Source organism: Dermacentor variabilis, chromosome 3 (genome assembly GCF_050947875.1).
Source record: "Dermacentor variabilis isolate Ectoservices chromosome 3, ASM5094787v1, whole genome shotgun sequence".
Lineage (NCBI taxonomy): Eukaryota > Metazoa > Arthropoda > Arachnida > Ixodida > Ixodidae > Dermacentor > Dermacentor variabilis.
This window is the reverse complement of record NC_134570.1, coordinates 206,860,117-206,886,937: the sequence shown is the minus strand read 5'-3', so window position 1 is coordinate 206,886,937 and position 26,821 is coordinate 206,860,117. Positions and strand designations below refer to the sequence as shown.

Below are 26,821 nucleotides of genomic sequence, written 5' to 3'. Positions count from 1 at the left end.
TGACAATGATGATTATAAGATGGAAACATTGCACAGACCTAAAATAGAGAATGCGCCGAGAATAAGGTTGTTGGCTGAAAACGGCATCAAAAGCATCGACAACTTTAATGCCCACCGCCACGTCACAACGACCACGCCACGTAGCTTACACAGTAGCTGACAGTATTCAAAGGTGCTAAGTGCATGATGTAGTAGTACTGCAAATGTACAGAGAAAATGGAAATGCTTGAACCTTGGCACGTCTTCATTTCGCTCTTTACGTCCGCTGTAGAAGTTTTGGCTGCGGTGTCTACTTCAAATTTCAGGCAGGAGATTTAAAATGACCCATCGTGCCTTAAAAGCGTGAAGGTTTTAGCAAAGCTACTGCTTCCTCAAAAATGGCCTAAATATTGATTTACACAGAAACTTAATATAACAAATGTAGTAGGTCATCTCAACTACTACGTAGCTTCGTCAAGCATGTAGGCGTTTGGACGTTGTGCTACTGTGCGATAAATACAAAAACGGACTGTTTCAGATAAAACAAACGAAAATAAACATGATGTACCAGGAATATCCGAGTGAAATCTATTTCTTTTGTGAAATTTTGAGCCACCACGAAAAAAAAGAGAGAGAGTAAACATGTTACCATAAGCATTTGTCTAAGCAATTTCAAATAAAAGGCCTTATAGAGATGTGCATTTTAACTAAACAAGTATAGCCTACTTATACAAGAGGAGGCTCAGGAAGCTAAAATCTCTGAACGTAGGTACTTCAATTCTCACTGCATGCAATGCTATGTCATGCAGAAAGTAGATTACATACCTTGCAAATAAAAAAAAAACGTAGAACTGATTTATTCCCTACTACTATTTTCTTACTATCAGAAATTCAAATTAGCTATCAGATGTTATACTACATTTTCGGATTGTTTTTTATTGTTACTTTAAGTTATGAGCTTTTATGTAACAGCAGCCTTCCCGCCTAAACAACCACTCTAGCCGCTGGGGCCTCTCCCAGTTCAGCGTAGTAGGTGGGCGCAATATTTTATAAAGACGCAGAGAACCAAAACCAAAAAAGCAAATAAGATGCTGGTGATCACTGGAGGCGAAAGCTGCTCTCGAAGTACATTTCAGAGGCGAATGAACACACTGAAGCGTGCAGCCTTTTTCCTGTCTGGTTGCGCATATTGTATATTTTTACGAAATCGATGCATAATGGATGACTTACTTAAAGCATTGATGAGCTTGCATCTCGTCACAACTATTCTGGTTGCTTTGTGAATGTCTTCATCTTTTCTTCTTCTGCATTTTTGTGCGGTGTCCCATATTATGTAATGTATTTCTTGTATGTGCTGTCAGCGCGCTGCCAAAAAAAGAGGAGAGCTGGGTCTGGTCAAGCTGCTTTAAACCAGATTTTGCGCCATCTTTCTCACGGGACATTGTGCGCCTTGTGTGCGTGTTGTCGAGAAATACGGTAAACCCAAACTTACTTAAGTCACGCAACCACGCATTGCTCTGACTACAGCGCTTGCGTACACCCTCTCTCATTAATCGAGGAAAACAAACAATCTAATAACGGGTAATAAACAAGAAGACACCAGATGGTGCGCTTTTTTAGCCGACTTCTTAGCGTAGTTTGTTTTCCAAGTCAGAGAGCCTAAATGCCTGGAGTGAGCAATATTCATTAGTCATTAACGCATCAAAAATAAAAGCTGTCATTTTTCACTCGCTGATGCAGATTACTTCTCCAGGCGATGCCTTACGCTCAGGTAGTGCGAATATTGAAAATGTAGAGACGGTTAATACTTTAGGAGTGTTCTTTAATTGTATAATGTCATGGGAACCACAGATTAATCAGGTAATAACTAATATTTCCAAATGTGTAGGTATACTTGCACGACTGCGTTCCTTGCTTCCAGTGTCCATAAGGATAACACTTTATAACGACTTGTCTTTATCGCATGTCAGTTGTTTTTTGGTATAGGGAAGTACAACAGCAGCGAACATTAATAGACTATACAAACTACAGAAAAAAAACGATTAGGGAAATTGCTAATGTTGTCTATTATGCACACACGGGTGAATTATTTAAGTGCTTTAACATTATCCCAATTCATCAGCTTTACGAGTATTACCTACCAATAAGATATAAAAATCCCAGCTCAACAGCAATCGCGCTTTTTTGGATATTTTTCAATTAGAACCATACATTATCCTTTATCCTACTCGTCACCAACAACACTGGATCATTCCATTGTGCAGAAAACACTTTGGCCGACAAATGCTTCGTTTCACTTTGCCTGTTTTATTAAATAAATTAATTCAACAAAGGATAATAATTGAAGAATGTGGCACACGTGTTATTAGGGATGCACTTTTATCGTGAAATCAACACAATATTATTTATCACTAACTAAACTTTCAGTGTATATTGTAAGTTGTCTTCATGTATTGTACTGTGTAATTTAACCGTAAAGGAATATGTGTATCTATATTTTCAGGTCATGATGAATCTATGTGTATTACAACTTGTAAAATATTAACCCCTTCTTGCTATGAATGAATTTTGTTGAATGAATTTTGCTGCTTTCCATGTATCAGGGAGGCTCTGTTTCCCCTCAAGTGACTAATGTCCCTTTTATCCCGAGCCTGCCCTCATCCTTGAGATGAAAATGAACTGATTCGATTTGATTTGATGTACCATCCTGTCAACCAACGAGCGTTTTGGCGTTGTTAAAGTGAGAGCCTCAAGTGGCTCGTAGCCCCGATGATCTAGAAAACGCGGTGTGTGGTACAGAAGTCGTGTGAGCCCACTTCGTGCAGACGCGTGCTCGCACCACTGCTTGCGCGTTCGTCGGCCTCTTCCACAGCTGGCTCCGATGCCGCTCATCATGCCAAAAAAGGGCAATCTTAATTGAGATACCGTTATTTTGCGTGCCCGAACCTACGATTATCACTGGGAGTCGAACCCTCGAGCTTATGGGGATGTCAAACCCACGAAGTTTGGCGTTAATGTGAATTAAGGCACTGTGTATTAATATAGAGTTAATTAACGCCCTCGAACGCACGACCTTTGGAGAGTGTCAAACCCACGATCTCTGGTGTTAATTAGGGCGATGTTGATTAGGGCAAATTAGTTAGACACGATCGTGTGACACCATTCAGCTTGGTACACGGTCTCCAAGCTACGACAACGTTGGATGCCATACAGCCACACGAGTGTGACGACATCCATGCAGATGCTGAATCAATTAACGCACTCGAATCCACAACCTTTGGGGTGAGAAAGCGAGCAATAAGTAACGCATTCGAATAAGAATGTCAAGTGATTTAATGGATGTCTCTTGAGCGCTCAGTCACGTTACAGCCACTTCAGAGCAAGCTGAAGTCACCGCCAATTTTTGTTCATTTGTTTTTAGATGAACAGAGACAAGCCGTTGTCGGTGTCTGGGGCGGAATCTGCTTATTTGTTGCATTTATGTCACACATAGTAAGAGGGTATTTAAACGACCACTCGGACATGGCATAGTACTTATTCGAAAACAGTAATGTTATTCCGTGTTGCTTTTCTTTTTTCTGCAGTGGCCGCACCCGCCGACTGTCTCTTGATCTTGCAGACGATGAGAACCCTGCGCAGTACACAGCTTCACTTAACGGTAATTTATATTTACAGGGAGATTTTCTTCGAACTGCTACATTGGTGTTGCAGTATTGCTGATTATAGACCTGACAAATAATTTATGAATGCTCTTAAAACTACTGGTGGATTGGCTGAAACAGAGCTATTTAATCGAAAGGGTAAATGTTCCATTAACCTATCTTTTTTTATTGTGCACACAGTTGAAGCAACGTCAAGGCTTTAAAGTGCACTTTTGTTTTCTGCCATATTGCGCAGGGTGGCAGAATATGTGTTTTTAAATATTGTGTTAGCCTATGATCCTCTGTCTACGCGTAGCCACTGTTAATGCAAAACCCTGGAGTAACAAAACTGGATCTGCCCCTCCTTAGCCTCTAACAAATATCGCCGTAGTGCAACTAGGCAAATAGTTGCCAGAAATAAGTGCCGGAGATAAGGAGATGGATAGGTGGGTGGATGGATGGATGGATGGATGGATGGATGCTATGAAAGTTCCTTTTGGAACGTGACAGCGGCTTGCGCCACTAAGCTCTATTTTTCATATTTTGCTGTCTTACGTATCATTTTCTTATATAGGATAAATGTCTAGCATTATATATTATGGGTCATTATTGAGAATCTTGTTTTTGTACTCCTCCTTTCTTTGTGGTATCCCTACTTTCATGGCACCAAACCTCCAACAGCCTTTTACTAATCTCTGTTTCAGACATTATTCCTTTCCCCTTGCTATCCTAGAACTCGAGGGCTTTAAGTGGAGTTAAGAGTTAAGTGGAGCCTAAACCGACAGGCGGGTAGATATCGTCGCGGCGTGGGAAACTCGAGGCACAAATGCAGTAGTGAGCAGCAACCTTAAGAAGAGCGGACTGTTTAATACCACGCGCTAGTCACTTCTTCGCCTGCTTCTCCATCGCTATGTTTCCTTTAAATGCCGATATATGTTCTTATCGTCACTTTTCTTGCTGCTCTACAGACGCAGCATTTGCCTCCCTTTCAAGGCAAGCAACGCCCCTATGCTCAACTTCAGCGTGTGCGTGCGGGGAACAATAAAACGTTGGCCATTTGGATAGGTACAGCTTCATGCGCACCTCAAGCCGCACTTCGGGTAGGTGCTCGCGGGTCCGCGAACAATTTGCACGATGTGGCAAGACCTCATAATTCACGTCGTTCAGGTGTCGGATCCCAAATATCGCCTTAGCAGTTTTTCAGGAAGTCCCCGACGATCTATGTGTATTTAAACTCACACTCTCTCGCCGGTTGTGTCGGCAACCGATTTGTGCTGACGATGGCACCGCGTCGCACGCTTGTCTTGCTGGTTGGTGGTGGGTGCGCACACGTCTGGCTTCTTCGACGGCTTGAGAAAATCCTTCAGCATCTGCATGGATGTCGTCACACTCGTGTGGCTGTATGGCATCCAATGTTGTCGTGCCTAGGAGACCGTGTACCAAGCTGAATGGTGTCACACGATCGTCTCCTGTCGATCGGTGTTATATGCGAAGGTTGCATAAGGCAAAATCTCGTCTCAGTTCTTATGTTCCACGTCGACATACATGCAAAACATCTCTGTGAGTCTTTTGTTCAAACTTTCCGTACGTTCATTCATCTGAGGATGATAGGCTGTTATTTACCGGTAAGCAGTGCCACTAAGTTTGAATACTGTGGCTAGAAGTCCGGCCGCGAACGCGGTTCCCCTGTAAGTAAATACTACCGCTGCGGCACCTTGCCTAAGGACGACGCTCTTGACGAAAAATCGAACAGATTCAGCTGCTGTGACCCCCCCCCCCCCCCCGCCCGCTAGCTTTTGTCCCCGTACACCGGGTAATAAAGGTTATAAGTGGCGGGAATTATCCACCTGTTCCATGTAGAAGAAGTTGGAAATGGTCCGAGAAAATCCAATTTTGGCGAAGGGTATGCCCGGTACCTCAATAGGATGTAAGAGACCAACTGCATTGTCGGGAGGCACTTTGCGTCTTTGGCAGTCAGGACACATGCGTGCGTGATGCTTGAAAGCGGCTGGTAGCTTCGGCTAATGTCACTTGCGCCGCAGTGGGGACAATGTTCGTGTGTAGCTTAGATAACCATAGGTGGCCTCATCATGACATGCTGTGAGAATTTCATTTCACAGCGAAGCAGGCGCGACCAGTAAATAGGTACTGTCTGCCGAAAAAAAAAAAGTTACAGAGAACATTACCCTTCAAACAAAATGACACCTGCCTTCTTGTAAACAGTCGCAGCACGTCTGTAGCTCGGTCTTCCAAGAAGTCGATAAGTGGAAGCAGTTCTAGGTCGTCGTGCTGCTACCGTGAAATGGTAAATGTATCGATGGTTACTAAGAATGCAGCGTCCGTGTCCTTATCCTGTGTGACAGAAGGCTGTTTTGGAGACCAAGAGAGGCAGTCGGCGTCACTGTGTGCTTTTTCCCTGACCTGTGTGCGACGGCCACGTCGAACTCCTGAAGCCTGAGGTTCCAGCGCGCCAGTCGACCTGATCGGTCTTTTAAGTTTGTCAGCCAGCAGAGAATGGTGGTCGCTGACGATGGTTTAATGAGCGGCCGTACAAATAGGGGTCAAATTTGATTACAACCCCACACTACGACTAGACATTCTTTCTCGGTAGTGGAGTAATCTTCCCCAATGCACGAGACAAGTTTGCTAGCGTAGGCTATCACTTTTCCGGTGCCATCTTGCCACTGCACTATCACGGCACCTAGACATATATACAATGCTCGCATCGGTATGAAGTGCTGCCGGGCCATCCTGGTAAAAGTGCGCAAGAACTGGGGGCGTTTGCAGACATTAATATTACTCGTTAAATGACATTTGCCCTCTTTCGCCCCAAACAACAAGAACATCCTTTCGTGTTATTCGCGTTAACGGTGAGGCAATACATGAAAATTCCGTAATAAACTATCGGTAATAGGAGCCCAGGCCCAGAAAGCGTCTCACTGCTTTCTTCTCAGATGATGTGGGGAACTTTGTGACAGCGTCTATTTTGCGTAGGCCAAGCTGGAAACTTTCATTACTAACGACTTGGCCTAGAAATTGGAGTTCCTTCAAGCCAAAATGGCTTTTTCTGGCTTTAACGTGAGGCCAGCTTAGCGTTTGGCTTCAAGAACAGCCAGTAGCCAGGTTAAATAAGTGCCCTTCGATGTAGCTGAAAAAACGATCTGATTGTCTAGGTGGGCCAAGCGCTTTTGCCACTTTAGACCTGAAGTTACGGTGTCCACTAGACGTTGAAAAGTTGCTAACGCTGTACATAAACCGAAACGGGGCACCTAAAATTCGTAGAGACCGTCGGGCGTCACGATCTCTATCATCGATTTGTCGGTGACAATACCCGCTGCGTAGGTCCATGGAAGAAAAATAACGTGCGTGCCGTAACCTGGCAAGTGAATCGTTTTTGCGTGGTAATGACTTGTCCTCTTTCTTTGTTACCTGATTTATCTTGCGGTAGTCAATACAGAAGCATAAGTTGCCGTCTTTTCTTCTTTTTTTTTTGACTAGTACCACGGGGAACGCCTAACTACTCTTTAAAGGCTGGATGACATCATGTTTGAGCATTTTCTTTATCTGTATTGTATTTTTTTGCGTTCCTTCGGAGCCATAAAAGAGGGGTTCTGTCAAATTGTTCTTGTGGCGCCTTCCGTAATTATTCGATGCATGGTCAGTGCTGTTTGCTTGACTTTCGACGTAAACGAAGAGCAATCCTCAAACTGCAGTATGAGTTCCCTTACACGCTGCCGCTCAGCGCGCAACTTGGTGCCGCAACGTCGACAGATTATGTTTCCTTGTCTGAACAGCCATTTCATTCATTCCGTGATGCTGCACTGCGAAAAGTCCTTTACTTGTAATGTCTCATCACTGTACGCAGTTGGAGTGCCCTTTGGGATGTGAAGGCGCTCGTTGTTAAATTTCGTAAGAAGCACGTCTGCGTGCCCATTATTTAATACGAGGGTGCCTCTTGCAGTGACGTGACGGCACACGACAAATACTGTCTGTATTTCTTTTTGTGTGCCGTAACTATTGGCGCTTCACCTATTGAAAGATATATCACAGCTATATTGTTTGTAAAGAATAAGCTTTCTGTCATTAAATAACGCGCCTATGTAAAAAACAGTTCCGGGCAAGTGCCATCAAGAAACATTCAACTATTTCTTAGTGCGAACGAAGCCACTGCCAAATGTTTCTCTAGACGTCACAGCGTAGCATCTCATGTCTGAAATGCAGTATACAGCGCAGTATACATCGCGCCAGCGTTAGGACACGCCTGATATCTGTCAGGGTTACTATCTTGGACAGTGTCAAATATCGCCATGTTGTAAACTTATGTAATGGCGGAATCTGGAGCCAATCAAAGACTGCCGCTTGTTTGGCTCAAAACACCGCCATTAACAAATTTCACGATGTGGCGAAATTTGACAATGTCCGTAATAACACCCCCTTCGTGCTGCGCAGCAAGAGTTGTCTCACAATTTCACCGCCTATTGTGAAAACACCACGCGATGGTTCGAACGCAAGAGCTTCTATCGCGTTCGCTACTGATTCTTCTATGGGCGAAATTGCTAATGTTTGGACATGGTTTAATAGTTAGCATACTCTAGTAGGAGAGTACATTAAGTGCTTTGTTTTCTTATATATTAGGAAAACATTCTTAATTTTGGATTTAGTCATACTAAAATGCGCTGTCCGGACACTGGGTCAATGCATTTATGGCAATTTTGTTTCACTCTAATAGTGATGGAGTGCTCCAAGCAAGATGATAGCGACTCTTGCGTATTTTTTCCGCAGCACATACATTCCGACCAGAAAGCTTTTGCGCCATTAAAACAACTGTCTATGATAATTGTGCAATGCTTCAACACAAATTTTATGACAAATTCACTTAGATTTGTGGCCACTGCGCGCAACTCTTGACAACCCGAACAGCGTCATTCTCTCCTTACTTGTATTGCTTATTATTTCGAAATGCCTTGTAAAAAACGTTAGGGGCGATTTAGCGGTAAATGCGAAAGGAATGTGTTCACTTACATGAAACTTCTTTGAGCTCCCCGTATCCATAATTTAAACCTCGTTCGCTACATTCCAAAGTGCTTATAATGCCGTTCCTGTTCGAGAAGTGAAGTGCAGCTGACGGTGGTCCGGAGCCGACCACAGTCAGATAGAATATCTATCTATCTATCTATCTATCTATCTATCTATCTATCTATCTATCTATCTATCTATCTATCTATCTATCTATCTATCTATCTATCTATCTATCTATCTATCTATCTATCTATCTATCTATCTATCTATCTATCTATCTATCTATCTATCTATCTATCTATCTATCTATCTATCTATCTATCTATCTATCTATCTATCTATCTATCTATCTATCTATCTATCTATCTATCTATCTATCTATCTATCTATCTATCTATCTATCTATCTATCTATCTATCTATCTATCTATCTATCTATCTATCTATCTATCTATCTATCTATCTATCTATCTATCTATCTATCTATCTATCTATCTATCTATCTATCTATCTATCTATCTATCTATCTATCTATCTATCTATCTATCTATCTATCTATCTATCTATCTATCTATCTATCTATCTATCTATCTATCTATCTATCTATCTATCTATCTATCTATCTATCTATCTATCTATCTATCTATCTATTGTAAGCAAGATAACGAACGCACGCAGGCAGTCAGCAGCATCGGCAGCATCAAGCGCGGAGCAGAGGCTCGAGCTCGGGAGCTGCTCGGGGCATCCTAGAACCGGCGGTCGCCACGAACCCCAATACATCTCCTTTATAAGTGGTGGAGTCGTGCGGCGTAACGTTCCATTCTACCATCCTGGAACTCTGTTCTCGGACGCTACCCTCCGCTATGCCGGACGCCGACCAGAAGACTCTTCCATCGCCACCCGTCCCTTGCGCTGGCACCGTTCGCCAGCGGGAGCCTCTTATCTTCAGCGGAACCGACGACAACGAAGAGTGGCTGTGGACTGTGGTCCTACGAACGGGTGAGCGTTCACAACAAATTGAATGACTCAGACAAACTGGCTTACGTATCATTCTACCTCGCGGGCGTGGCCAGTATCTGGTTAAGATATCCTGAGAGGGATATCCGAACGTGGTCGGCGTTAAAGACGTCGATTACAGAAGTATTTGACCGACCCCCCGTCAGGAAACTCCGAGCCGAACAGCGTTTGCGTACACGCGCACAGGACATGGGTGAGACATTCACCTGCTATATAGAAGACGTTCTAGATTTGTGCAGGCGCGTGAACGCTGCCATGACGGAAGCGGAAAAGATCAAGCACGTCATGAAGGGAATCGATGATGACGCGTTCCAGATGCTTCTGGCCAAGGACCCGCGCACTTTTGGAGATGTCATCAGCTTGTGCCAGAGCTATGATCGATTACGCAAGCAGCGAGCTCTGACAAGGCGACATCCCGCACCAAATTTGGCGTCACTTTGCAGCCTCACCACCGGCCCAGAACAAGCTTCTCTGATAACCCAAATCAAGGATTTCGTGCGCGAAGAAGTCGCACGACAGCTATCCCTGGTGTCCGTCACTCAGGAATCTGCCAGCACTTTGCCGTCTCATCTCCGTAACGTGATCCATGAAGAGGTCGCGGAAGCGCTGCCGGCTATTCACTAGCAGGATGTCGTGACTACACCGGCCACTTATACTATGGTTGCTGCAATGGCCCCTCGCACTGTTCCCGTGCGTCGCTTCCAGCAGCCTGGGCACCGCCCTCCCCCTCCCGTACCCTGGACCACCACTGCCGTCACTAACCCGTGGCGTACGCCGGACAATCGCCCTATATGCTTCTCATGTAGGTATCCCGGTCATGTCGCAAGGTTTTGCCGCCGCCGATCGCAGGCGTTCGATGACGATCGCCGAGCGCCCTATGTGCCGCCTGATTCAAATGCGCCTTACGGACCATTCGACCCATCACCAGCTCGCTCCCAGACTGATCGCCGTCCTTGTTTCGAACGCATCCGATCACCCTCCCCACGTCGCCGATCGCTTTCCCTCTGCGTCGACGACCCGGCTCTAACGAAGAGGGAAACTAGACGACGCAATTCCTGAGGCAGGAACTGCGCACGTGTCGACATGCCGAACTCCTCCTCTTTTACCTGCCAATGTCATTGATGTGTTTATCGAAGATGTCGCTACAGTCGCCCTCGTCGATACCGGTGCCGCTATTTCAGTTATGGATGCCAGGTTTTGCCGTTCGATTCGTAAAGTGACGACGTCTCTGTCTGGATTGTCGCTTCGAACGGCGAGTGCTCAAACCATTTGCCCTACCGCTGCTTGTACTGCTCGTGTGACCATACAGGACGTTTTGTACACGATTGAATTCATAGTTCTTTCATCTTGCTCCCACGCCGTTATTCTATGATGGGATTTTCTCTCACGCCACAATGCCACCATCAATTGCGCTCGGGCTGAGATTGAAATTTTCCACCTTGGTGACCTGGCCTCCGTCGATGCTCATCCTGCCGCTAAAATTGTCGTGGAAGAAGGCACCTGCATTCCCCTGTGCTCTTCAGCATTCGTACCATTCTTCTGTAGTACCATATCCGACGGGACGGTCTTCTTCATGCCCTCTCATCACTTCGTTACCAGAAAAGCGCTTCCTTTGCCCTTTGCAGCTCTTGACCTTGCCGCCGGTGTGAGCACGATGCCCATTTACAATCATCTTTCGTCGCCGCTATCACTGCTCCGCCGCGAATGCCTTGGTTACGTCGAGTTGGCCGATTCAACACGAATTGTCTCTGTCCTCGACGAAGTACCTTCTACTGCAGTCCATGAACTGAGTGCCCTCTGCGTACCCGACTCAACATGGACTGGTGTGTTCAGCCCATTCATCGCCGAAGATCTGACGCATTCGCAGCGATCTCAACTTCTCGCAATCCTTCAGTACTTCCGCCGTTCTTTCGACGTTGCGCAAACATCTCTCGGCCGTTCATGGACGGTTGAGCATTACATCGACACTGGCTCTCACTCACCGCTGCGACAAAGACCATATCGCGTCTCCGCTACGGAACGTCGCGTCATTGCTGACCAGGTCGATTACATGCTCCGTCGAGGCGTCATTCAACCTTCCAAAAGCCCATGGGCCTGTCCCATGGTCCTCGTCACAAAAAAGACGGTTCCATCCGCTTCTGTGTTGATTTTCGACGGTTGAGCAAGATCTAGCTGAAGGACGTCTACCCATTACCACGCATCGATGATGCTCTGGACTGTCTGGAGGGAGCAGAGTTCTTTTCTTCGCTGGATTTGCGGTCAGGCCATTGGCAGCTTCCGATGGCAGATGCCGATCGGCCAAAAACTGCCTTTGTTACACCAGACGGCTTGTATGAATTCACCGTCATGCCTTTCGGACTTTGCAACGCACTTGCTACGTTCGAAAGAATGATGGATAATGTTCTGCGTGGCCTCAAATGAAAAATCTGTCTTTGCTATCTTGACGACATTGTGGTGTTCGCCCCTGATTTCGCAACGCAGCTGCTCCGCCTCCAGCACTTACTCACTTGCTTGACCAACGCCGGGTTGCAACTTAACCTGAAGAAGTGCCGATTTGCTGTTCGTCAGCTCACAATTTTAGGCCATGTCGTGTCAAAGGAGGGTATTCGTCCGGATCCCAAGAAGCTACGTGCGGTTACTGCGTTCCCAAAACCTACCACTATGAAAGAGCTACGCAGTTTTATCGGCCTCTGCTCTTACTTCCGGCGATTCGCTCGAAACATTGCGTCAATTATATCGCCGCTCACGCCGCTCCTTGGTGGTGCTAGAGATCTCTCGTCATGGTCTCCAGCGTATGAAGACGCCTTCACAACCTTGCGCCGTTTTCTCACGACGCCACGCATTCTTCGCCATTTTGACCCTCAAGCGCCAACCGAAATCCATACCGATGCAAGCAGTGTAGGATGGCTCCTTTATTTCCGCGGGGACATTGTAAGCAAGATAACGAACGTGCGCGCACAGTCAGCAGCATCGGCAGCATCAAGCGCGCAGCAGAGGCTCGAGCTCGGGAACTGCTCGGTGCATCCTAGAACCGGCGGTCGCTACGAACCCCAATAAATCTCCTTTATAATATATATATATATATATATATATATATATATATATATATATGTATCACCATCACCGTACTATTACGTCCACTACAGAACGAAGGCCTCCCTCCCCGCGATCTCCGATTACGCCTGTCCAGCCTCAATTGATTCAAACTTCCACCTGCAAATTATCTAGTTACATCAACCTACCTAGTTTTCTGCCGTTATCGATTGCGCTTCCTTTCAGTTGGCACCCATTCTGTAACGGTAATGGCCCACCACGGATATCCGTCCTACTCATTAAGTGGCCTGCAAAGCTCCATTGTTCTCACTTAATGCCAATTAGACTGTCGGATATCCCCGTTTGCTCTCTCAAACACACCGGTCTCTTCCTGTTTCTTAACATTACAACTAACAGTTTTCATCTTTGTTTGCGCGGTCCTTATTCTCGAACTTTTTTGTTAAACTCGCAACTTTTTGTCCAATATGTTACCACCTGTAAAATGCAGTGATTGTGCACCTTTCTTTTCGATGATAGTTGTATGCTCCAAGTCAGGATCAGGCAATGCCTGCCGTATGCATTCAAGTCCAATCCTATTCTTCTGTAAATTGCCTTCTCATAGTAAGCGACCCCTGTGAGTAACTGAAGTAGATAAGCGTACTGATTTACAGACACTAGAGGCTGACTGGCTATCCTGAACCCGTCCCCCTGGCAGGCTGTTGATAATAGCACAGACATAGCTCGCGAAAAATAAGAAAAACAAAGTGCGACGATCGGCCATGCATGGCACTGGAGTTCTTGGTCTTCTTGTGATAATAAACGGCATGAGAAGAGGCGCTGCTCTCGGCTCTTTTGGCATATTGTCCTTCACCGTACTTGAAGCCTGGTCTGCCGGACAACGAGGTCTTCAGACTTTACACTGGTGCCGAAACCCGCTACCGGCTTTCGCGGAGGACCACGAAAAGCCTGCGATACGCGAGAGCAGCTCGGCGACGATGTGGCACCAAATCATTAAATAGGTTGAGGATCTTCTAGCAAGCAACCAGTCAGATCTCGCGAGGGTTCGCAGCATTATTAAGCACATCGACAAAAACAACGACGAGCTCGACCAGGCCAAAGAAGCACTGCACGCATAGACGACTAATGACGAGATGGCTGCTGACATTGACTCTGTGCTGGAGTATAAGGGCCGAGCTGCGGTAAGCGCTGGTCTGCTACGACGTCTACTCCAGGGGCTAACCCTTCAGACTTCGGCGACGTCGAAGCCTAATCGTGATGTACCAACTGACTCATCTTGGTCGCGGCCAAGCCCGAGAGATGCTTCCGTCGAGTCTGAAGCGAGGCTTGCTAAGATATACCTAACGAGATTCGACGGTTCCCCTGAGAAGTGGCTTCCATTTTGGGACCGCTTTCGATAGTCGGCACACGAGAACGCGCTGCTTAACAGCGTCTATCGGTTCCACTACCTCCGGTCCCTTCTTTGCCCCGCTGCAAAGGTTATTGCAGGCATACTGACGACAGACAGCAGTTACGAGGATTCCATTTCCGTCTTGACACCCGCCGTGGTTACTCAGTGGCTATGATGTTGGGCTGCTGAACACGAGGTTACGGGATCGAATGCCGGCCGCGGCGACCGCATTTCGATGGGGGCGAAATCCGAAAACACCCGTCTACTTAGATTTAGGTGCATGTTAAAGAACCCCAGGTGGACAAAATTTCCGGAGTCCTCCACTACGGCGTGTCCCATAATCAGAAAGTCGTTTTGGCACGTTAAACCCCATATTTTTTTAAAATTTCGATCTTGAAGGAGCGGTTCAAAGGCGTGCGAATTATTGAACAAAAACGCTTGGAAAACCTCCGCACTTTGCGCCCCTTCACTACGTCAGCGAACGTCAGTGCGCTGAGAAGCCTCTGCAATTTTGCGCAAGTAAATATCAGTAAACTCGAAACCCTCGAAGTCTCGGAGTCAAAGTACGCCGCAAAGCTGTGCGAGGTGCTCGCACAATCGACTCCACAAGATTTAATGGTAGAATATGACCGACGGCGTCGACTCGAGGCCTCATGTGCGAATGACCAGTCGAGCTCGGAACAAGAACGTCAGTAACTGATCAAGTATATTCGCACCGACGGGGAGTGGAAGGAGCAAACTACCTAACAGCAGCGTGTCTCGCACGGCCAACTCAGCCAACGGCATCAGCTCCAGTCCTCAATATCAACGCCAGGACAAAGGAGGAGGTATGCGTCTTTTGCCAAAAGGCACATGCAACGCAGGATTTCGACGTACCCATCGATAATGTTAAGGAAAAGCGTCTTCTGTCAATGATTGGCTGCTGCTTCAGGTGTACAACCAAGGGACACCGAGCAAGGGATTGTCGGCGTAAGCTTAGCTGCTCGCATTGTCAAAGAAGACACACTTCACCGGTAGCTAAATGTGCTCATAACTTAACGACGGCACAAAAACACTCAATGAGCTTCCATGAACGAATGCTTCCATGTATGATGTCGCAAATGGAAATAAACCAAGTAACATAGATACCACACTTCTGCAAGCGTTCAGAGCTTGGATAAAGGGCGCCAAGAGTTCGTGCTACATAAAAGGTATTGTGGATAGCGGTAGCCAGCGCATTTTCATGAAGGAAGATGTCTCAAGAAAGATGAGCGTCAAATGTTAGGAGAGATTGACCTTGCCATCAACGTTTTTCGGAAACAAAGTGCAGGTCAAAGTACTCGTCGAAGACTAGTGGAAGTAACCTTACAAAGTCAGTTCGATGGTGTTCATCACGTGTTCGAAGCAAGAGAAATAGCACACATCTGTGAAGTCCTTGTTGTGTCAAAAGACCACGAATTCATCAAAGGCCTACGAACCGCAGTCGACAATTGGCTGATTCTCTTTGCTTCCCGAACTTTCACCAAGAACGCATTAGCTTATTAATAGCGTCAGAGCCGTTGTGAAAGATACTTGGAAATGAAAGACGTCACTTGGGATGATAAACACAAAGTTCACCTTTCAATTGAAATTGTACTGGCCTTGGCATTCCAAGGACCCTTAAACAGCGATGAGCCCCTGCACTCGCACACGCAAGCGAATGTATGTCTTCAGACGAATTGCTGCATGAACGACGAAGGTGTATCCTCAGAACTGCAAAACGTTTGGTAACTCGAAAGCTTAGGGATCACAGAGGCTGGGGCCCTATAACGTAAAACTATTCCAATATGTTTCTATTCCGATCTCCTGACGTCAAATTTTCGTAACCACCGACGCAAGTACCGGGCGGTCACCCGCAGCGTTGTCTGAACAGACCAATTAAATGCTCTCCTCGTTCATATGAGGTCACTTTTGTTTGCTTGAAAAACGAATAACATTGCCTATACTGAGCGGCTTGTCGTATCTAATTGGCTGACAAGAAGCGAGGAGAGCGCTCAAGTGGAGAGGGATTCACTGGGGCAGAGCCATTGCACTGAAAATCGATAACCGGATGAAGAGGGTGGTGCCGGAGTCTGCGACTGGTCGGCTTTCCCTTACTTAGCTTGTAAGGGAATACCTTTCAAGCCGGAATGCAACGGAAGCTTAAGAATGACGCTAAAACTGACCCTCAGCGAAAAAAAGTTGGCAGAATGAGGTGGTAAACGTGCCGAAAAGGCTCGAAAACGTTACACGGCCAGGCAAGAAGTTTTATTATACGTAAGTGCACCCATGCTCTCCGGCAGGTGCGAGTAGCCAGTGCCTGAGCGATCGACGGCAGCCATCTTCTATTCCTTTCGGAATGGGGCAGCCTGCGGCTATTCCGAAGAAAATTCAGTTTTGTTCGGCATATTAATGCATCTTTATCGCGTACACGTCACTTTGACGCGGTGAGATTGTGCGGTTTTGTGACGTCGCGAGACAGGCAGGTGAAGTGGGTGAAGCTCAAAAACTTTTTACCAATAGCCGAGGGCTAATGGCGAAAAGGGGTCGAATCAGAAATAACTGTTTTTCTTTTTTCTGTCAAATCATGCATAATTAGTGAGTACACATCATATCAGATGGGGAGGTATCGCGATTTTCGTGACGTCGCGTGACAGACACGTGAAGTGGGCGTGGTCGAAAAAAGTTTTTGACCAATCGTGGAGGGCTGATAGCAGAAATGGAATAGAAAAGTTTGGAATAGTTTTACGTTATAGCGCCCCTGGTTAACTATCCTCCCATGATAAGCAAGTTTTGAAAACTTTCATTGAAACCATTGAGCTGCTTGATAAAAGATATGAAGTTTGTCTGCCGCGGAAGGACTTGCACGATAATCGTGCGATAGCTATCAAACGGCTTCGCTGCCTCCATCATCGGCTATCTCAGAACAAAGGCCTGCTTATCTATGATGCAGCAGTGAGATAGTATCTTAAGGATGAGCAAGCTCAACCGTTTCCCGTCATCGAAGAGGCGGATACCACAAAGTACAATATGCCCAATCGTGAGATAATCAGGGAATCGCCCACCATGAATAAACTCGGAGTCGTCTTCGATGCGTCATCCCATGGCACTGGAATGACTTCACTGAACGACCACCTGGAAAAAGACCCGAACGTCAGCAACGATATGTTGAGGATGTTGCTGTGCTTTTGCCAGCACCAGTTCGGAGTCGCGGCTCACGTCAAGAAAGCCTTCTTACACATTGGAAATAAGCCGTGCAACAGGAACGTCCTTAGATTTTTTTGGTTTGCAAAAACATGCACCAGGTGCGCGATTACCGCATGACTCGCTTGCTCTTTGGTACTATGGCAAGCCCCTTTTTACTGAGTGCGACATCACTTCCAGCGAGTATCCGCAGAGCACCGTCGAACATCTGAGAAGTTGGCGAGTTCATTTTAAGCGGACGACATGGTCATCAGCGCTCCTACTGCCCAGGATGTCTATAAACTTACGACCATGCTACATAAATATTCGCATAGGCTGGAATGAAGTAGCAGAAGTAGGCGACCAACTACACTAACATGGAAAGACGCATAGAACGACTTGAGCAAACGAAGACATTCGGAGTACTCTGGAACACCAGATCAGGCAACCTAAGTTTGAACGCTGATCCGGTTACTGAGTGTTTGCAAGAAGCTCAGTGAACGAAACGTTTCATCTTGCAGAAGCTCGTATGTTTCACACTCTAGGTCTTCCAGCTCAATTATTGATCCGCACCAAGCTCCTCTTCCAGAGCAATTAGTAAATAGAACATAATTGAAGCAGCGCGACTGCGACAGAAGTTGCCCAAGAGTGCAATTCGTGGTGCAAAGAAGCCTCTGATATTACGACTCTTTCAATGCCGAGGCTTTGTTTACTACCTATCGACTTGCACTGATATGGGCTCCATGTATTTACGGACGCAAGTAATGCAGCCTATGGTGCTGTCGCCTACCTGAGGCAGGACCACAAAGAAGCATCTGTAAATATGCTCATGACAAAAGCCCGCGCTGCTCCACTTAAACATCTTTCACTTCCGCGGCTCCAACTTATTGGGGCTTTACTGGGTGCCCGACATGTGAAGTTTGTAGCTGTCACATTGAGAATCCCTTCCTCGAAATGCAATTTTTGGACCGATTCAACAGTGGCCCTTCGTCGGAACCGAGGTGTTGCTACAAGATGGCAACAGTTTGTCATAATCAGGGTCGCTGAAATTCAAGATAATACCAACTCTTCTCAGCGAAACCACTGTTTTGGAAAAGCAAAACCTAGCGGACCTAGTTTCTCGGGGCATTTCGGTTCCCTCTCTGATTGCCAGCGAAATTTGGTGGAGAGGACCGGCTTGGTTAGCCAGACGTGAAGAATGGCGAAAGCACTCGGCTACCAATCCGAGTATTGTACAAGACGGGAGTCAGAAGTAGACACCGTTACGCTCCATGCTTCAGCTACATCGGTGCACCCTGTCTCCGACTCGTGAAGACATAGTACCTGGCTGCGGGTGCTACGGGTTGCCGCATGAATACTGAGGTTCGTCGCAGCTTGCCGCGGCTTGCTGACCCCCAAAGAACACGTAACGTTGGAGGAGCTTGCCACTTCGGAAAGGTATTGGCTTTGTATTGCTCAAAAGCAGCGATTCGGCCTTGAATTATCAGCCCTCCAAACAGAGTGAGAGCTCCACAAGGCGTCGAAAATCAGATATTTGTGCCCTTTTCGTGCGGAGGAGGGTGGTTTGCTCCGGATTCAAACCCGACTTGGGAATGTGATGGACCAAGACGGCATCATGCACCCGTTTCTGCTTCCCGGTGATCGCCGCGCCACTGAACTCATCCCAACGTATTTGCACCGGAGGCTCTTCCACGCGGCAGTCGCAACAAACATCGCAGAACTCTGGGAGTGCTTCACTGTATATTTCACTGGATACTTCTTCCATGCATGCAGTGAATAGCATTGAACCGATTGTGATTTCTTGTCTGACCACTTACCTGATAGGTAACTTTCTACCTTATTTGCGCAGAACCAAGGTAACAGTGGAATCTTTGCTGATATTTCCCCAGATTTTCACGTATGCCTTGTGTGTTCTTTGAATACGTAATACCTCTATGACTGCTGGTATCTCGTCTGAATGAAATGACTTTTCTTTACCTTTGAAAGCCTTATAGAGAGGTTGATTGCACTGTGAAGATTTCTCGATTACATGATTGGTGACATGGATGTGATTCATTATAGAATATCGTTTTCTGAAGTCAGCCTGTTTACTTTGTTGACTAAACTCAAGTGCTACCCTTATTCTATTAGAAATCATCTTGCTGAATATTTTATACAATACTGGAAGTAAGCTAATGAGCCTATAATTTTTCAATTCTTCAACGTCTCCCTTTTTGTGGATATGTATAATGCCGGCATTCTTCCAGTTCTCTGGGACCCTTGAAGTCGCGGGACAACTCGTATAAACGGCCGCCAGCTTTTCCAGCACATCTACTTCATCTCTGATTAAATCGAAGGTTATTCCATGCTCTCCTGTTGCTTTTCCCCGGGTCATGTCTGGCAAGGCCCTTCTATCTTCATCGCTAGATCTAGAAGGATCCTCTGTATACTGTTCATCACCACTTCGAATTGAGGTAGCGTGGCTTCTATGGTTACTCTACAGGTCAGTATCGAATTCTTCTCCTCTTACTATAGTTTCGAGATTACTGATGATATCATCCTACTTATCTTTCAGTTAACGCATCTTGGCTTGCCCTATGCCAAATTTTGTTCTCTCTGTTTTCATGCTGCGTCAATTTTTTACTGCTTTCTCAGGCTTTCTGACGTTATAATTTGAAAATTCCTTATTTTCTCCTTGTAGATCAGTTTTGACATTTCCGCGAATTCTATCTGATCTCTTGAGTTGGACACTTTCGTGCTTTGTCGTTTTTTTTTATTATGTGATTTGTTACTTGGGAGAGCTTACCTACTGGTTGCCTGGGTGCCTTACCTCGCTTATCAATTGCTGCTTCTGAAATCAGCCTATTTACGGTTTTATTTACTACCTCTATGGCATATTTACCTCCCTGTTTTTAAGCTGCGTATGTGTTTGCAAGCACCAGTCTAAATTGGTCTGCTTTTCCTGTTACTGCGTCTTGGTTCGCCTATTTCTTCTTGAGTTATTTTACTTCTATATGAGGGACGTGCCGAAAGTAGGTTTCATCATTTTTTGAGTGAGAACACGGTACACCAGGTGAAACAAATAAAATACCTAATTAAATAATGAACATAATTACGGTAAATGAATTTTGTAATTATTAAGATTATGGCCACGATATAAATATATGAATTATAGTCGGTGAGTTCGCAAAGTGTATTCTCTTTGAACAAATTCTCAGGACTGCACCATTATCGAGATGCTAATTTTCAATGTATTCGAATAAATGCATTTGTGTTCCAGTTACTTTCGTACTTCAATGAATGAAACAGCTCTTTATTATTTAAAAAAAGTAGCTGGAATGCTACAGTATTTTGTCGGACACGTTGCAAATTAATATCTCGAGACTGGTGCAGTCTAGAGAATTTGGCTATAAATCGTAGATTAAAATAGTGGCCGCAAGATTAAAGACTTAAAAAGTTAACGTAATTAAGGTGTTTAATCCGTTCAGTATTTTTATTTATCGTAGAAGTGATGGCCACCTAATGGAGTAATTTACATCAAAGATTAGGATTGTGCTGCCCGGTGCAGCTAGAGAAACACACGCACACACCATACCTATACCATGTGAACGGCTCCCCACAATTCACGCACGTACCCGCCGCAGTCGTTTAGTGGCTGTGGCGTCGCGCTGCTAAGCATGAGATCGCCGGATCAAATCCTGGCCGCGGCGGCCGCATTTCTACGAGGGCGAAGTGTAAAAACACCCGCGTGCAGTGCATTCGGCGCTCGTTCAAGGACGCCACTCAGTTTAAATTTATCACGAGTCGCCCCACTACGGCGTGCCTCATGATGGTATCGTGATTTTGTCTTGTAAGATCGGAGATTTTTTTTTTACCTGAAGGTAGGTAAACTTTATTTTTCCACTTTGACAATCCTATTGCTAACAGAATAAAAATAGGTGAAGAAAGATGATTTCTTTAACTAGAGAGCACATTTAACGCACTCTTGCAAAATTCAAAAAACTACCTTCTGTAGATCGGGCAATCGTCAATTTCATACAGCGTAAACACGTTTTCGCAGAATCAGTGATGTTATGGAGTGATAGGCTGGTTCATTCCTTGAAGGTGTTATATATATAGTTAAAACTCGATCTAACTAAAGCCGATTTTACGAAGTTTCCGATCAAACGAAGAAATTTGCATTCCTTGGCAAGTACCCATGAGGTTCAATTTTGTCGTGAACCCACAGTCACCAAACTAGCTTGCATTAAACCCGATTTAAAAAAAAAGAAGCTTCTCCAGAACTAAATGAATAATAAAAGCTCTCATTTCTTTCTAATTTTGACGCAGACGGGGTTTTTTCGAGCGTGCGCTCAAATGCTGTCGCGTTAAAATATCTAGGCACCTTAGCCCCGACCCTAGGTTTACTTTGGCGAGGCTGCACGCCTCGCCCATGCACGTAACAACAGACTGAGGAATCGTTAGCATTCTTATATACCAGATGGCGCTAGGGGCGGAGGTAGTTGGGCCACCCTAGCGGAATTTGTACACGCGAAGGCGTAGGTTAGCTGAAAATACAATGCAGTGGTACTTTTTAGGTGTCACTACGTTACAATTTTAGATTTTGAAGGACCGAAGAATTCCTTATTTGATTTTCCGAACTGTTTGATTGAACGAAATAATTCGAGCGTGTTCATCACTTCGTTAACTCGAGTGCTTTTGGTTTAATTTTTATTGAAATAATGCCTGCAAAGATTTTCGTATAGTGAAAGCATCAACCGCTGAGAACTAAATACTGGGCCTGTATCTTAAAATTCTAAAATATATGTTGCAATCTGTTCCATTTTATCTTTATTTCTTGTTGCAGACAAACCGGTAATCTGGGCAACAATTCTCGGTACCGATTACGAAAACTGGGCTGTGGTGAATATACGTGAAGGCACATATGGTAAGTAGCATGTTTCGTTCCGTTTAGGTAGTGTACCCTAAATGGAATCGTACCCCGCGGTAGCAGTTCCGAAATCGAAAGGTTCTGTTTCTTACTGACGATCCGTCACACCAAAAGAGTCGACGCTTGAAAAAGGCTTCATTTCAAGCCACGCAACCGGTAATAATGCTCGACACCAAAGAAGTATAGTACGCAACACAGAGTGCGAGAAATTAGTTCGAGAGCAATAATCAAGAGTGAAACTGCGGTACTTTTGGAGATAATCAGGAGATGACGAAATTACGCCGAGAACGCGGCAGTGCCGTCGCAGAAAGGAGCCACACAGGGGCACGTGCACTGCCCGTCGGAAGTGGACAACGGAGCACCGACTGCGCATGTTCTTCACGCGGCCGAAACACGGCAGACCCAAGTCGGACATATCATTCACTTCCTTATTTAATCCGACAAGTCAGAGTTTATAGCACCACAACCCAATTATTGATTCTTCAATTCATATTCCGCATCTGTCGTAATGGCCGAGAGTAGGGCTCGTAATACTCCCTGTCGGTTAAGTTACACATAAGGTTTAGCCTTTTCGGATTTTGTTTTGATCCGAATTTTTTTTTCTGCGACTGTATATATCTAGATGAGCTTTCACAGCATGTTTTTGGTGGACAGTTTCTACCCTCGAGAATAACGGTTTGTATTGCGCATTTTTTTTCAATTATTTTCTAGCTCGCTGATTTTGTTGACGCTGGCACCTGCCGTATAACTGCAGATTTTACTTTTCGGAAACGTAGTTCTCTTGAATATGAAGAATTACGAAGGTTTTTAGAAGCACTTGGCAAGGGCACAGTGTCAGTTGAAAGTTCGGGCATTTGAATTTCAAACACAAATTATACGAATACTTTCTTTGTAAAGTACTGCACGTATGAAATTTCTAAGAATATTACGGAAAAAAATTACGGGGTAGTTATGGCTATCTTACGAGCCACTGCGGGAAAAGACAGAAACATTGAACATTGAAAGACGGTCAGAAATAATAACATTAGGAAACGAGACAGAAATATACAAATTCAACGATCATTTTTGGCAATATGTACATAAGGTGACTGCCACCAAACGGTTCAATTTCTGAACCGTGTTTTCCAGTTGGCGAGCACGTGGCTTTCCAGCGAAAAATGTGGAGACTGCAACCAGGTGTCACACGTGCCACACGTGACTGCGGTGTACGCTGCCTGCGGGATCGGTTCAGTTTTCAACTGCACCATCCCCTGGATAAGCGCAGTAGTCTATTACGCTGTTTCTGGGGCCGGCCTATTACTTTGCGAGAGACCAACCGAGCAGATGCACCAAGCCCTGAGAGGAAGTTATAGAAAGCTTCGTCCTAATAAAGAAATTATGCCCTTGCAAGGGAATATTTGCGACTTTTATGACACTTAGATACCGCTCGTTTTTTAATGCGTAATTCCAAAGAGAATAGAGCCAGTCATGGTAGCATATGTTTGGGTTGTACATATTGCTACACAGAGCCGATTCGTCATATGCGCGCTCGCCCGTGTCTGTGAGCTATTGGACAAGGCAGCAGCAGAATGGTGAGTAAAGTCCGAAAAAGTTAGCGAATATAGCTTCATCAATTTTAAGAAGTGAAAACTGATTCCACGGAGGGTATGACGCCGGACCAGTCCAAGCACCTTTCATTGCAGAGCACTAGGCTCCTAGCAGCGCTTCCGCGCGTTCTCTTAGTTTTCCGAATGATTTCATTTCACTGACACTTCTCGGTTAAAACCTAATTACCAAAGCAAAAAAAAAATATTCACGAACCTCTTTTGTTATTTGTATATTGAATCCGAAAAACGCTGAACCCCAGTTTTAAATCGTGCCCGTATATTCGCAAGGAAATGGCGGATCGAGAAAAGAGAGAGAGAGAGAAAACAAGGATATGAAATGCAGGGAGGTCCACCAGAAGAGCATCCGGTTAGCTACTCTACACTGGGGGTGGGGGAAAAATACAAAGAGGAAAAAGGGAGAGAGTAAGCATTGAGTGCGTGTGGGAGGGACACTATACACAAGGACACTATAAACGGTCTCTTAAGCCGGCGCACTTCAAGTATCGCACTAGTGCACGAATCGCTTTTCGAGCCAGTGACGGGTGTGGCCAGGGTCCGAGTATCTTTGACTCGGTGAACGGTCTCGAGTCCAGTCGGTGTAAAGTTGCCCGCAGAGAGAGGCGGATCGAGACTCCGTCACTGTATAGCTGGGTTCACAGGGCATCGCTACAATAGTGTGGAGGTTGCAGGTGCGGTTCCCACCTGCGGCTATAGTTGTCTTTTACTGTCCAGCCAGTTTGCTTAACTGTAAGAATATAAAGGTTAGTTGTCGGAAATTTATCCAAGATAACCACATGCCCAGCTTCTTTGGTACAGTTCAACAGAAGAATATTTAATATCCGCTATACTTGCGCTGTCTTCCTTGAATGATTTCTCACTTCATCGGTTCTGCGGTTTTCCTCGCTCTCATCCACAACGAGGGCGATACGCACCCGAAGCACGAAGAAGCTGGGATAAGCGGCAGTAGCGTCGGTGGCACTTTATCCTTGAATGGAAAGTATAATACTTTAATAAGGACTGAGATTTCCCATCGCAAAGCACCACAGCGGAATACGAGGAACGCAACGGTGAAGCTATTCTGATGACTTTTGACTCCTTCACGTGCCCCTGAATTTAAGTAGTTGGGCGCTTCTTCATTGCGGCCGACATTCTATCTAGTGACATCTTGCTCGAATGGAGAACGCCATAACCAATTTGCCACCGTGGCATCACGTGCAATTTGCTTTCTCATACCATGTGTTTCCTTCCTGTGCGATCTCTGGCTTTTCTACTGACAGGATGTTTCTTAAAGCACGTTTTACTAAAAAATAATCAGCTTATGACGCTGCTTTGTGTAGTCGTACGTCGCGTACGTTGAGCTGAAGGCCTTTGTTTCGCGGTGTACTCTGCACTCGGTGTAGTCACCAAACCACTTACTCGGCTGTGTCACTCCGTTCAAAGTCAGGTTCAAAAGGTAAAATTCTTTCCTTGTTTGCAGTGTCAACTGTTGTGGCCTCTCGGAAACCGACCTTGGACCCTGACTTTCATAGAACCGTCCAGTCAATCGCCGAAAAGAACAAGATTATGGAAGATTTCCACGGCGTGCACACAGAAGAATGTCGCGACAGCATTTAAGAACTACAAAAGATATCATGCGCTTACTGGATTCATTGACCACGTCAATCAATCCGGGCGTCGGGAGAAAAATAAAGTGCCTGCATTGAAGTAGTCGGAGGAGCTTCCAAAACCACTGTCTCCCTGAGAATGAATACTGCTAAGCGTCAGTATGTGGTAGTGTAGTGTTCTTAAAATACACAATAACGCTATCAAGCAACAACATGATAACAGTTAAAAGCGGACAACGACCACAAAACTTTATAAAAGTGAAAGACATTTCGGTTCCCGCTCGGCAGCCTTGTTCACAATGAAGTTCAAGGCTGAAATCGTCCGGATATGTAGGCTTTAAGAAGTGACGTAACCAACGTGCGTATGTGTGGGTAAAGTTGCCGTCACTGCGATTAAGTGTGTGCTCGGTGGTCTGGATTGTCCGGTATTCAAGAAAAAACCATAGAGAGAGAAATTTTACAAGTGGGGTCACTCGGGCGAAAACTAGCAACAGGAAATACGTTACGCTGTAGTTAATGTCGACCGTTTGCTGCCGCGAGCATAGGAAAAAAAAGTGAGACGAAGGTAACAGACATTGTTTTATATTGTTTTATTGTTTCCCGCCAAAATTAACGATATCTGCTTATCAATTAAGTTATACTTTGCAGGTTACTTTTTTTTCCATTGCCTAGCGACCAGCCAATGACACGCCAGATGCATGCGTCATGCGTCAGACACGCCGCCGAAGCGAACGAGGCCGGCTGAGCATGTGAACGTTGGCCTAACCGACTGCCTCTTATTTAATTATTTATTTATTTATTTAGCCTGGTTTGTGGGGCTTCCGGCGTGTCCTTGAGTTCCTTCTGCTCTTCGATACGGCACCACTGCACTATTGGACTACAGCAAGGTGAGCAATTTTATTTGATCGTCGGTGACGCATTTCAAGCAATTAGGCCTATGGCATGCAACCTAGACTTGTGACACAGTTTGAGAAAAACAGCTCAGCCGTCGTGGTGCAGTTACCTAGAGTTAGGACTCGTACTGCAAATTTTTCCGACGCTTTCTGTGAGTCCTACATTATGGCAACTAATTTCGGTTGTTTTTGGGCGCGCTCACCGCGCCTGATGTTGTGACGCAGTTGGTGAAAAACAGTTCGGCCATGTGACGCACTTATTTTCACGCGTACAGAACTTTACTTGGAAAAGTTCTTGACGCATTCTCTGACCCTGAGCAATATTGTCATTAATTTCGTTACTTTTTCGGATACTCTTGAGGCAAGCTTGCCGCGCCTGGCGTTGTGACGCCATTAGCGAAAGGCAGCCCGGCCACGTGACGCACTTAGTTTGGCTTGTACTGAATCTTAGCGGGACGAGCTTGTGACGCTCTTTATGGCCCCGCAACAACATAAACCTTGTTTCGGCACTTGCGCTTGTCGAAAACGCGACGAGCGATTGCCAAGAGTGATA

The 26,821-nt window shown here is 45.5% G+C and overlaps 1 protein-coding gene across 1 annotated transcript in view; it reads left to right on the top strand.

Moving 5' to 3' along the window:
* LOC142574406 (uncharacterized) overlaps window positions 1–25,475 on the top strand; it is a 136,647-nt gene extending 111,172 nt beyond the window's left edge. The window contains exons 3-5 of the mRNA XM_075683497.1: window positions 3,564–3,637; window positions 22,102–22,182; window positions 25,249–25,475. Coding sequence (XP_075539612.1) covers window positions 3,564–3,637; window positions 22,102–22,182; window positions 25,249–25,385 — 292 coding nt within the window. The 3' untranslated portion in view covers window positions 25,386–25,475. The remainder of the gene's footprint in view (window positions 1–3,563; window positions 3,638–22,101; window positions 22,183–25,248) is intronic.
* Window positions 25,476–26,821: the final 1,346 nt, after the last annotated feature.